Source organism: Vulpes vulpes, chromosome 9, assembly GCF_048418805.1.
Source record: "Vulpes vulpes isolate BD-2025 chromosome 9, VulVul3, whole genome shotgun sequence".
NCBI lineage: Eukaryota > Metazoa > Chordata > Mammalia > Carnivora > Canidae > Vulpes > Vulpes vulpes.
The window spans coordinates 1,426,071-1,439,278 of NC_132788.1; the positions used below are offsets into that span (position 1 = coordinate 1,426,071).

At 42.6% G+C, this 13,208-nt stretch overlaps 1 protein-coding gene across 1 annotated transcript; it reads right to left on the reverse strand.

Moving 5' to 3' along the window:
* Nucleotides 1-6,617: 6,617 nt before the first annotated feature.
* Nucleotides 6,618-7,568, reverse strand: LOC112911257 (olfactory receptor 9S13-like). Its single transcript, XM_072722409.1, has one exon. The coding sequence runs from the start codon at nt 7,566-7,568 to the stop codon at nt 6,618-6,620; it is 951 nt and encodes a 316-aa protein (XP_072578510.1).
* Nucleotides 7,569-13,208: the final 5,640 nt, after the last annotated feature.

Sequence of the window (13,208 nt, forward strand, 5' to 3'; positions counted from 1 at the left end):
CAGAGCCGCTTTCAACAAATTTCAAAGGATTCAAAGTGTATAAAATATATTTGTGTGCAATTTAAATTAAACCAAAAGTAACGACAAATACCCACCATTTGCTTCAACGTGGGTGGAACTGGAGAGTATTATGCTGAGTGAAGTAAGTCAATCAGAGAAGGACAAACATTATATGTTCTCATTCATTTGGAGAATATAAATAATAGTGAAAGGGAATAAAAGGGAAGGGAGAAGAAATGTGTGGGAAATATCAGAAAGGGAGACAGAACATGAGAGACTCCTAACTCTGAGAAACAAACTAGGGGTGGTGGAAGGGGAGGAGGGTGGGGGGTGGGGGTGACTGGGTGACTGGCACTGAGGGGGGCACTTGAGGGGATGACACTGTGTGTTATTCTGTATGTTGGTAAATTGAACACCAATAAAAAATAAATTTATTATAAAAAATAAACCAAAAGTAAGTCACAAAGAGCATTTTAAAATCCTCATGTATTTTTTCATTTAAAATGTTGGCAAGGGATCCCTGGGTGGCGCAGTGGTTTGGCGCTTGCCTTTGGCCCAGGGCGTAATCCTGGAGACCCAGGATCACATCCCACATTGGGCTCCCGGTGCATGGAGCCTGCTTCTCCCTCTGCCTGTGTCTCTGCTTCTCTCTCTCTCTTTCTCTCTCTCTCTGTGACTATCATAAATAAATTAAAAAAAATACAAACACTACCGTTAAAAAAATAAAATAAAATAAAATAAAATAAAAAAATAAAATAAAATAAAATGTTGGCAAATCGGGGACGCCTGGGTGGCTCAGTGGTTGAGCGTCTGCCTTTGGCCCAGGGCGTGATCCTGGAGACCCGGGATCGAGTCCCATATCAGGCTCCCTGCATGGAGCCTGCTTCTCCCTCTCCTGTGTCTCTGCCTCTCTCTGTGTGTGTCTCATGAATAAATAAATAAAATCTTTAAAAAACGTGTTGGCAAATCGAACTTCAATTAAAAATATACATATCAAAATAAAATGTAAGTAAGCTGCAGGTCTAAACAATAATTTTGAAATTTAAAATTGTGTAAGATGAGCAACAAAAATATTATCAGGATACATTTAAGACTGTGTTCAAAGGGAAATTTATAGGCTTCTATCCATATGCTAGAAAGGCAGAAAAACAGCAAATCAGTATTTATTTGAAAATATAAAAGATTAGTGAATGAAATCCCAAGGAAATAGAAAGGAAGAAAGTAATTAATCAACTTCATTAAACAGTAAACAGAAACACACCAGAGATGTTATACCAAAAGATGATTATTTGGGAAGACTGATAAGATGACAAGACTTTGGAAGGATGAAGGAGAAAAGGCAAAAATTTCTGATGTCAGGAGTGAAAGGAGGATACCACTGAGATCCTAGAATTGGAGTGGATCGTGACAGAATGCTTTCATAACTTGAAATGTTGATAAAAATGGCAAACTATTAGAAAGATATCATCCATGCCCAGTGGATTCTCCCAACGAAGTAGAAGATATATGAGATCCATAGTTTGAGAAATATAAGAAGTTCTTTAAAATCTTTCCATATAAAAGATCCCAGTACTAGATGACTTTCCCTGTAAAAAAAGATACTTCTCCTAATTACGACAAAATCTAATAAAATAATCATACAATATCTTCAATATAATAGAAGAGGATCAAATTTCCATGTTATTTTATGAGCACATGTAATCATAATGGCAAAATCTGAAAAGGACTTTATAAGAAAAATTTAAAAAATATGCCATCTAAATTACAAGTATATATGCAAACTTACCAACAAAAGCTAATTAAGTAACATATAAAAATTATCGTATGTCGGACACCAAGTTGTCTGTAATCCAGGAATGCATAAAACTGTTGAGAGAAACCAAAGTAGATTAGGTAACATGGTGGGATGCGGCAGGTTCCCAACCAGCACACTGAGTATTGCAATGATGCCAGTTCTCCCCACACAGAACTGAGTCAGTGTGATCCCAGTGATTTTTTTATTGCGGAATTGGAAAAGCTGATCCTAACTGTGTGCTGAAATGTGTAAAGTTGAGTGTGTCTAAGACATTCTTGAGGAGACAAACAGCGTGGGGGGATTTGCACGACAGACAATCATAAGTAGGGGCAATGAAATGATGGTGGCATTACCAGATTGACCATCTGTTGATGGAACAGAACAGAGAGCCTGGAAGTCAACCCCGTTCCTCTCTAATAATCCCATTTAACAAACAGGTGGCTAGCTCCCGGTGTGGAATAGTCACACCCTCCCTCATGTCATATTGCTCCCTAATACAAATGAGTGACAGCTTCCCCCCCAGCGGAGGGATCCTGGAGAGGAACCCAGGAGGGGCCATGTCAGGTGACCCCGGATCCAACAGGGGACATCATGCTGGGATTTATCTATTCTCTGGTTATGCCACTAATGTCTGTCACCCGCATGCACTGTTTCGCTGTGACCTGCTCTCCTGTCTCCCATCTTTACCTCTCCATCACCTCTCTGATGTGACTGTTTCCTCTTTGTGCCATCAGCAGCCTGGTCACACCACCTCACTGCCCGTGTCCCAATATCTTGCGGTCTTTGTTGTCATGTCTGCCTTCCTGCAGAGCCATGAGCTCCCAGGGCTGGCCTTGGTCTACACTATTTCTGTATCTCCCCCCCCCCCCGTGGCCATGTCCCTTCGAAGTGTGTGCTCAGTACTCTGGGGAGATAACGATTTGAGCCTGAGAAATGCACTTCAGGTCACGAGGGAGCCTGGTGTTGTAATCCTCTGATTGAATTGAAAACCTGTTCCTTCAGATGGAATGACCCTGAAGTCCAAGACAGGGCAGGAGTGGGGTCACCCCTTCAGCTCGAGGGAAGCCCTGAGCGCTTCCTGTCTACCATAGCTCTGATGCCTCCCTTACACCGGTGTCCTTCATACCCTGGGACCCCTGAGGGATGGTTGCCTTGACCCTTACCTCCTCCAGGTGAGGGTCATGACTGTTGAAGCTCACACAGCCAGCACCTGCTCTCCCAGGGTCTCTGAGCTCCTGGCCCTCATGTGCTGATGATAATGAAGTGGGAGCCGAGGAAATCCAGCCCTCCTCCTTCAGCTCTGGCTTCCTGGGCAATGAAGAGAGAGTGGGAAGGAGATAGGAGAGGGCCCTCAGGGTCCAGGGACAGTCTAGATGAGTGCCCTAAGTTCCGGGTTCTAGAAGCTCCTTGTCCTGGTAGAATCAGGGGACAGAATGGTCTTTGCTTACCTCAGCTTCTGAGTTTTGTTGCATCCTCCAGGCAGCAGCACAAGGACGTGTATCTTGGGGCCACTGTGCTGGGAAGTTCTTTCCAACTACAAAGCTGGGACTTGGAGCCTTGAATGGCCAATTAAGAGAGCTTGTTTGTATTTTGACCTCTGGAGTGCATTGGGACTTCTGGCTCTCCTGGGTACACCTGTCCCTAAGCTTTCCTGACCCACCCTCCCCTACATGGCCAGGCACCAAAGCCCAGAAGTCTCTTGGGGCCCCAAGATGAACAGAAGAAATGAGCAGACTAAGAGCCAACTCTGTGGCCCTACGTGTACTGTCCTCCCGGGAGTGGCAAGTGTGAAGTCCTGAGCCTAAAGACATTTTCTCGCGGCTTCCTATCACCTTAGGCGTATCATTCTTCTGTGAGCTGAAATGATCTGTCAGGAAACAATCCTCTTTGGGTTCATCTCAGTTTGTTGTTGGTCCCCGACAGCAAAGAGTGTTCCAGGAGTGCGAGAAGACCACTCTGAATACATTTCTGTTCCTGGAAGACGATCAATTAAAAGTTGCTTTTCAAATTTATAAAACTGAAATGTGTTTGAAAAACAAGAGCTTAGAAAGTGTTTGGCGAGCAGTGAGGATGCCTCTCTACCTCAGTCACCGTCCCTACTCTGTGGAAGGGCAAGGGTTTCGACCTCCACAACTACTCGGAGAGGAGGTGGTCTAGTGGTGGATGTGCCTTTTAATTAATTAATTAATTTGTCTTTATTTTTTTAAATTATTTTACTTTATTTCTTTCATAATGCATTTATTTTTTATTGATGTTCAATTTTCCAACATACAGAATAACACCCAGTGCTCATCCCGTCAAGTGCCCCCGTCAGTGCCCGTCACCCATTCACCCCCACCCCCGCCCTCCTCCTCTTCTACCACCCCTAGTTCGTTTCCCAGAGTTACGAGTCTCTCATGTTTTGTCTCCCTTTCTGATTTTTCCTACCCATTTCTTCTCCCTTCCCTTCTATTCCCTTTAACTATTATTTATATTCCCCAAAAGAATGAGAAAATATAATGGTTGTCCTTCTCTGATTTACTCATTTCACTCAGCATTTGTATTTTCCTGATGGCAAGTGAGGCAGAGCTTAATGCAATCCCAATCAAAATACCATGGACTTTCTTCAGAGAGTTGGAACAAATTATTTTAAGATTTGTGTGGAATCAGAAAAGACCCTGAATAGCCAGGGGAATTTTAAAAAGAAAACCATAGCTTGGGGCATCACAATGCCAGATCTCAGGTTGTACTACAAAGCTGTGGTCATCAAGACAGTGTGGTACTGGCACAAAAACAGACACATAGATCAATGGAACAGAATAGAGAATCCAGAAGTGGACCAACTTTATGGTCAACTAATATTCGATAAAGGAGGAAAGACTCTCCACTGGAAGAAAGACAGTCTCTTCAATAAATGGTGCTGGGAACACTGGACATCCACATGCAGAAGAATGACACTGGACCATTCTCTTACACCAGACACAAAGATAAACTCAAAATGGATGAAAGATCTAAATGTGAGACAAGATTCCATCAAAATCCTAGAGGAGAACACAGGCAACACCCTTTTTGAACTCGGCCACAGCAACTTCTTACAAGATACATCCATGAAGGCAAAAGAAACAAGAGCAAAAATGAACTATTGGGACTTCATCAAGATAAGAAGCTTTTGCACAGCAAATGATAAAGTCAACAAAACTAAAATACAACCTACACAATGGGACAAGACATTTGCAAATGACATATCAGATAAAGGGCTAGTTTCCAAGATCTATGAAAAACTAATTAAACTCAACAGCAAAGAAACAAACAATCCAATCATGAAATGGGCAAAAGACATGATCAGAAATCTCACAGAGGAAGACATAGACATGGCCAACATGCACATGAGAAAATGCTCTGCATCACTTGCCATCAGGGAAATACAAATCAAAACCACAATGAGATCCCACCTCACACCAGTGAGAATGGGGAAAATTAACAAGGCAGGAAACCACAAATGTTGGAGAGGATGTGGAGTAAGGGAACCATCTTACACTGTTGGTGGGAATGTGAACTGGTGCAGCCACTCTGGAAAACTGTGTGGAGGTTCCTGAAAGAGTTAAAAATAGACCTGCCCTACGACCCAGCAATTGCACTGTTGGGGATTTACCCCAAATACACAGATGCAATGAAACGCTGGGACACCTACACCCAATGTTTCTAGCAGCAAGTCCACAATAGTCAAACTGTGGAAGGAGCCTCAGTGTCCATCGAAAGATGAATGGATAAAGAAGATGTGGTTTATGTATACAATGGAATATTACTCAGCCATTAGAAATGACAAATACCCACCATTTGCTTCAATGTGGATGGAACTGGAGGGTGTTATGCTGAGTGAAATGAGTCAATCGGAGAAGGACAAACATTATATTTTCTCATTCTTTTGGGGAATATAAATAATAGTTAAAGGGAATAGAAGGGAAGGGAGAAGAAATGGGTAGGAAAAATCAGAAAGGTAGACAGAACATGGGAGACTCCTAACTCTGGGAAACGAACTAGGGGTGGTGGAAGGGGAGGAGGGCGGGGGTGGGGGTGAATGGGTGACAGGCACTGACAGGGGCACTTGATGGGATGAGAACTGGGTGTTATTCTGTATGTTTGCAAATTGAACACCAATAAAAAATAAATTTATTATTTAAAAAATCTCACAGAGGAAGACATAGACATGGCCAACATGCACATGAGATAATTTGTCTTTTTAAAAGAGAATATGACCACACTCCAGAACAGGTCTGTAATTTTTTATCTTTTTACCAATTGCCATGTAATCATCACTTTTGTAAGATCATGACATTCTCTTTCAGTGTCTCGAAGGCACTGTTGCATGGAGGACCAGGACTTCCTCATTTCACTATGTTAATGGCTTTTTATGATTGTATTTTTAAAATTTTAATTCAGTTAACCAATATATGCTACATCATGTTTCAGATGTAGTTTTCAATAAATCATCAATTGCATGTAACACCCGTGTTCATCACATCACATGCCCAGCTTAATGCCCATCACCCAGTTACTCCATTTCCCAACTTTCTGTGCAGCAAACCTCAATTTGTTTCCAAGACTGAAGAGTCATTTCTAAAAATTTTATTCTGAATAAAGCACTGAAACTAAAATCAACCCATTAATTTTCAAGGGCACAATATATCATTGTTGGTTGTAGATAGCATATGAGATTTATCTAAAACTTATTCTTCTTGTTTGAGAAATATGCCATTTAAAGAAAACTGAGCTCCCCAACTGTGGCAACCTCAATATCTTCCATCAAGCCTGCAGGACACACTGACTCCCTAGAGCACATACTTCACATGGCTCTGTGTATCTGCCCCAGCCTCTGCACAGCCTCCTTCACATCCTTGTTTCGCAGACTGTAGATGAGAGGATTGAGCATTGGGATGACCAGCGTGTAGAAGACAGAGATCACCTTGCCCTGCTCCATGGACTCAATTGCTCCTGGCTGGGCATACATGACAAAGAGAGTCCCAAAAAAGAGGGTCACTGCAGTCATGTGGGAGCCACAGGTGGAGAAGATCTTGCGTCTCCCAGTTCCTGAGCGCATCCTCAGGATGGTCACTGTGATGTAGCCATAGGAGATGAGGATCACAAACGTCACACCCACAATGATGAGCCCACAGATGCCAAACAAGAGAAGTTCATTGATGGCCGTGTTGCCACAGGCGATCTGGAGCAGAGGGGGCACATCACAGAAGAAATGGTTGATGCTGTTGGAGCTGCAGAATGAGAGGTGGAATGTGAAGCTGGTCTGCACAACAGAGTTGAGGCAGCCTCCACAGTAGGCACCCAGCACCAGGCGAGTGCAGGTAGACTGGCACATGGTGATGGGGTAATGTAAGGGGTTACAGATGGCCATGAAGCGGTCATAGGCCATGACACCCAGGAGGAAGCATTCAGTGCTGGCCAGGAGGGAGAAAAAGAAAAACTGGGTGGCACATCCTGCAAAGGTGATGACCTTGGATGAGGAGAAGAAGTTGGCCAGTGCATTGGGGGCAATCACAGATGAGTAGCACAAGTCCACAAAGGAGAGGTTCTTGAGGAAGAAGTACATTGGGGAGTGCAGGCGGGCATCCAGGGTAATTATGATGATCATGAGGATGTTCCCCAGCAGAGTTACCATGTACAGGGCCAGAAACAGAGTGAAGAGTAGGGTCTGGGTCTCCAGGCCACCCCCAAATCCCTCCAGCACAAAATCTTGAATGTAGACCTTGGAGAGGTTTTCATTTCTGTGGGATGGCATGAGCCTCAGTCCTCACCAGGGTAATTACTTGTCCAGTATTAGAATATTAAGCCATTTTCTGCTGAAGTCTATTTAGGAAACATATACAACAAAAAAACAAAATGTGATTGAAGGTATAAGGGAATTAATGATTTAGTAAAGGATTACTCAATAAAATTCAATATACACAGAGGCACAGGGATTTCACTACTCAGAATTTCTTTTTCCTTTGAGACATAGCCATTTTTAAGAGGAATCAGCCAGGTGGCTGAGCAGTGAGGTTTTGTCGGACTTGCAGAACTAATGCTGACTGGTTTGTTACTAGGGACAGGCAGGTTGCACCATGGGAGTAAGATAAATCAGGAGTAGGAATGCAGCTCAGCTTCTGACCATTTCAATCACTGAAACTGTATCAAGATGTGATCTGGGTGCTAGTGCCTCTGACACCTTGAAAAAATAAACATATCTCCGGAGGAAGACACATCTTAGATGGCAGATATTATCTATAAAAGTTCTGATTAATAATGCCAGACAGTGTTGCCTGGATGGCTCAGTGTTTGGGCACCTGCCTTCGGCCTAGGTCCTGATCCTAGTATCTGGAAATGAGTCCCGCTTCAGGGTTCCTGTGAAGAGCCTACTTCTCCCTCTCCCTGTGTCTCTGCTTCTCTCTCTCAGTCTGTGTCTCTCATGAATAAATAAATAAATCTTTAAAAAAAATAAATAAATAATGCCAACCGAATTTAAGTATTGTGTTATGAACTTAAAGAACAGAAGCAATAAAAAAACCAAAAGAGTCTTTGGTTTTGGAGTAGGCACACATGAACTTTAAATTAAAGTTATTAAAAGATGAGACTAAGAATTTTAGCAGAAATGTGGAAGCTCTAAAGAGAATAATATGTAACTTTTTAGAAATACAATGGCTACAATTAGAACTCAATAAATAATAGTGAAAGGGAATATAAAGGAAGGGAGAAGAAATGTTGGGAAATATCAGGAAGGGAGACAGAACATAAAGACTCCTAACTCGGGGAAATGAACTAGGGGTGGTGGAAGGGGGGAGGAGGGCGGGTGTTGGAGGGGAATGGGTGACGGGCACTGAGGTGGACACTTGACGGGATGAGCACTGGGTGTTTTTCTGTATGTTGGTAAATTGAACACCAATAAAAATTAATTTAAAAAAAAAAAAAAGAACTCAATGAATGAATTTTACAGATTAGAAAGAGCTAAAGAGGAAATTTGTGACCTAGAATACAGATCAGTAGAAAATATTCAGAGTGAAATATTGAGAGACAAAAAGAGAAAAATCAGGAATGAGGATTAGAGATCAAAGATTAGAAACATACATACTATGAATTCCTCAAAGAAGGGGAATGAGATAAATAGGCTAAATAGGAGCTTGAAGAGATAATGGACAATTGTTACCTCAAACAAATGAATGATATTATTTTGCAGATACATGAAACCTCCATAGTCAAGGCGGGATTTATACAAAGAACACCACCCTTGGATCTATCATAATAATAATATATAGAAGCAAATTAAGAGGGAAAAATTAAAAGCAGCCTGAGAAAGGAGACAGGGATCCTGGGTGGCTCATTTGGTTTCATCTCTAACTTCTATTTTTTTCTTAGGTTGTGATATTAGAATTGTGAGATTGGTCCTCCTGGAACATACAGACTCAGCACAGAGTCTCCTTGAGACCATCTCTCCCACTCCTATTGCCCCTCCCTGTAAAATAAGTAAGTAAATTTTTTTGAAAAAAAGAAGACATAGTGGCTTTAAGGTATCAACCTTAGAAGTAAAACTGGCAATGGTTTACCTGATTAAAAACCATGGAAGACAAAGTAAACCTTGGTTCAATGAAAATAGTCACCAACTAGAATTCTACATCTACCCAAAAATATCCTTCAAGACTCAAAGTGAATTTAGCAATAATAATTAAGACTTCAATACTCCTCTTTCAATAATGAATACTACAGCAAATCTTTTTTTTTTTTTTTTTTTTTTTGCAAACGTGGAACAAGGCTTTATTTTAAGCTATGGAGGAAACTCCTAGAAGATAGAAAGAACATGTGGAGGACAAGTGTCAAGTGTGGGCCATGGAGGAGTCGTGTGTGCTGCAGGACTGGAGGCAGAAGGGACATGGGCCCCTGCAACCTGTCCTGGGGTTTGTAGCCACTGGGACCTGACACAGCTCATGCTACCCACCTTTGGGCAAACTGCAGGGCAAGGCTTGGGAATATTCCGGATGCTGGCTTTCCGGATGCCCAGTGTTGCTCCAAGACCACAGAGGTCAGGTTTCCCTGATTAGGGTTTCCCATGGACATGAGGTCCATACACATCCAGCCTAGAGGGAAGGGGCACACTGGTGACTTGCCAGGTAGCTATGGACTCATGCCCGCATTTCCTCTTAGATCCCAAAAGAGTGGATTGGGAGGTGGAGGGAATTGACCTGTGGCTCGGTGCAGCTCTTTAGTGACTCCCCAGGCCCTGGGCAGCTGACAAAGGGCTCGTCCTGGCAGGGCTGCTCCTGGCTGTGCTCAGCACAGAGGCAGGGCCAAGAGGAGTAGGGCACAGGTCGTACATGACCATGCAGGTGGCCTCACTGGCAGTGCTGCTGGGCTCTGGGCTGGGCCTTTGGGGACCTCTGAGTGGGTAGGTCCCTCAGGCTGGGACTTACAGTAGGGGCATTCAGGCCTCCAGACACAGGATTGTGTTTAGTGCTGGCTTTGGTGGTTGTCATGGGGGTGCTCCCGCAAGGGTGGTCCTGGGTGTTTGGGCCCAAGCTGTCCCCAAAGTGGTGTGTGCTGCTCAGGGCCCTGCTGGTTTGTGGTGTAATGCTGAGAGCTCCAAAGCTGCAGCTCTGGTCTGGGCAGCCTGTCGCCTCTCCAGTCCTGCAGGGGCTGCTGCAACCCCCAAGCTCAAGGGGGCTGGGCTTGTGCCGCCAGCTATTGGGCAGTGCTGCCAGCTGTTGGGCGCAGCATTGGTCACGGAGCCAGGGGCAGTGGCTGTGCCAGGGGGCAGGACAGCTGGGGTGGCAGCAAAGCCTGGACAGCTGGGGTGGCAGCAAAGCCAGGCCAGCATGGGTCCCTGAGTTGCAGGATGTTGGAAGGGAATCCCGAAAGCCACCTGTGTGGCGCTGCCCAAGGAGAGCTGGCCTGGAGCAGAGGTCAGGGCCCTGGCTGCTGTTGAGGCTGGAGCTGCCTGTTGTCCATAGGGGAGAAGGCTGTAAAGGGTGGTGGCTCCCTGACACTACCCATCAGTGGCCCTGAATATGGGCTGAGCTGGGGTTCCTGGGTTCCCACAGGGATGTTTCACAGGTGGGATCAGGCTCCAGAACCCAGTGCATGCAAGCCAGTGTTGCCTGTGATGTACAGCAAATCTAAGTGTCAGCAAGGAAATAATAGATTTCAAAAGCAACATAAACCAAATGGTCATAAAGAGCATATGTGGGACACACTGTGCTCATCAATAGCAGAATACATTTGTCTCCAGTGCACATGGAACATTATCCAGGATAGACATATGTTAGTTCACAAAGCAAGTCTCAATAAATGTTAGAAGATATAAACTACACCAAATATGTTCTCCAAACAAAATGGAATGAATACAGGGCAAAAACATAGCCTTACATAGCATTTGGAAAACTTACAAATATGTTGAAGCTAAACAACATATTTTTAATTACAGAATAAAGGTCAAAGAAGAAATCACAATGGTAATACAGTATTTGGAGATTAATAAAACTGGGAACACAGTACACCAAAATTTAGGAGATGCAGTGAAAGAAGGACTCAGAAAATTATATCTTAAACATGAACATTAAAAAAAAAAGATTTAAAATCAATAATTGAACTTTCTTAGGAAAGAAAACAAAAAAAAAAAGAATACAAAACTAAGCTGAAAGCAAATAGAATGAATGAGATAATAAAGGTTAGAAAAGAGATAAATGAATAGGAGGAGAGTAAAATAAGGCAGAAAATCAATGACATTAAAAGTCAGTTCTCTGAAAAGTTTAACCAACTTTGTAAACCTTCAGCTAGATTGACCCAAAAAAAGGCAGAAGACTTAAATTTCTAAAAATCAGAAATGAAATCGGACACATGACTTCTGATCTTGCAGAAATAAAAAGTATTATAAGAATATATTGGAGGTTCCTCAAGGAGTTAAAAATAGACCTACCCTACACCCAGCAATTGCACTGCTGGGGATTTACCCCAAGATACAGACACAGTGAAAATCTGAGACACCTGCACCCAATGTTCATAGCAGCAATGTCCACAATAGCCAAACTGTGGAAGGACCTTTGGTGTCCATCAAAAGATGGATGGATAAAGAAGATGTGGTCTATGTATAAAATGGACTATTACTCAGCCATTAGAAATGAGAAATACCCACCATTTGCTTCAACATGGGTAGAACTGGAGGGGATCATGCTGAGCGAAGAAAGTCAACCAGAGAAGGACGAAAATTACATGGTCTCATTCATTTGGGGAATATAAAAAATAGTGAAAGGGATTATAGGGGAAAGGAGATAAAATTAGTGGGAAAAATCAGAGAGGGTGAAAAAGCATGAGTGACTCCTAACTCTGGGAAACAAACAAGGGGCAGTGGAAGGGGAGATGAGCGGGGGGATGCGGTGACTGGGTGACAGGCACTGAGAGGGACACTTGATGGGATGAGCACTGGGTGTTTTACCATATGTTGGCATAGCAAACTCCAATAAGAATATACAAAAATTTTAAAAAAGAGAACATATTGGAACAATTGTATGCCAACACATTAACTAACACAGATGAAATGAACAAATTCCCAGAAACATTGACATGACTCAAGGAGAAATAGAAAATCTTATTTTTTATAAATTTATTTTTTATTGGTGTTCAATTTGCAAACATATAGAAAAAGCATAAGATACCTAGGAATAAACCTAACAAACGAGGTAAAGGATCTATACCCTAAAGACTATAGAACACTTCTGAAAGAAATTGAGGAAGACACAAAGAGATGGAAAAATATTCCATGCTCATGGATTGGAAGAATTAAAATAGTGAAAATGTCAATGTTACCCAGGGCAACTTACACTTTTAATGCAATCCCTATCAAAATACCATGGACTTTCTTCAGAGAGTTGGAACAAATTATTTTAAGATTTGTGTGGAATCAGAAAAGACCCCGAATAGCCAGGGGAATTTTAAAAAAGGAAACCATAGCTGGGGGCATCACAATGCCAGATCTCAGGTTGTACTACAAAACTGTGGTCATCAAGACAGTGTGGGACTGGCACAAAAACAGACACATAGATCCATGGAACAGAATAGAGAACCCAGAAGTGGACCCTGAACTTTATGGTCAACTAATGTTCGATAAAGGAGGAAAGACTATCCACTGGAAGAAAGACAGTCTCTTCAGTAAATGGTGCTGGGAGAAATGGACATCCACATGCAGAAGAATGAAACTAGACCACTCTCTTGCACCAGACACAAAGATAAACTCAAAATGGATGAAAGATCTAAATGTGAGACAAAATTCCATCAAAACCCTAGAGGAGAAAACAGGCAACACCCTTTTTGAACTTGGCCACAGTAACTTCTTTCAAGATACATCCATGAAGGCAAGAGAAACAAAAGCAAAAATGAACTATTGGGCTTAATCAAGATA

What these genes read in the sequence shown, in the direction of transcription:
- LOC112911257 (XM_072722409.1), bottom strand. Translation starts at nt 7,568, where the DNA reads ATGCCATCCCACAGAAATGAAAACCTCTCCAAGGTCTACATTCAAGAT.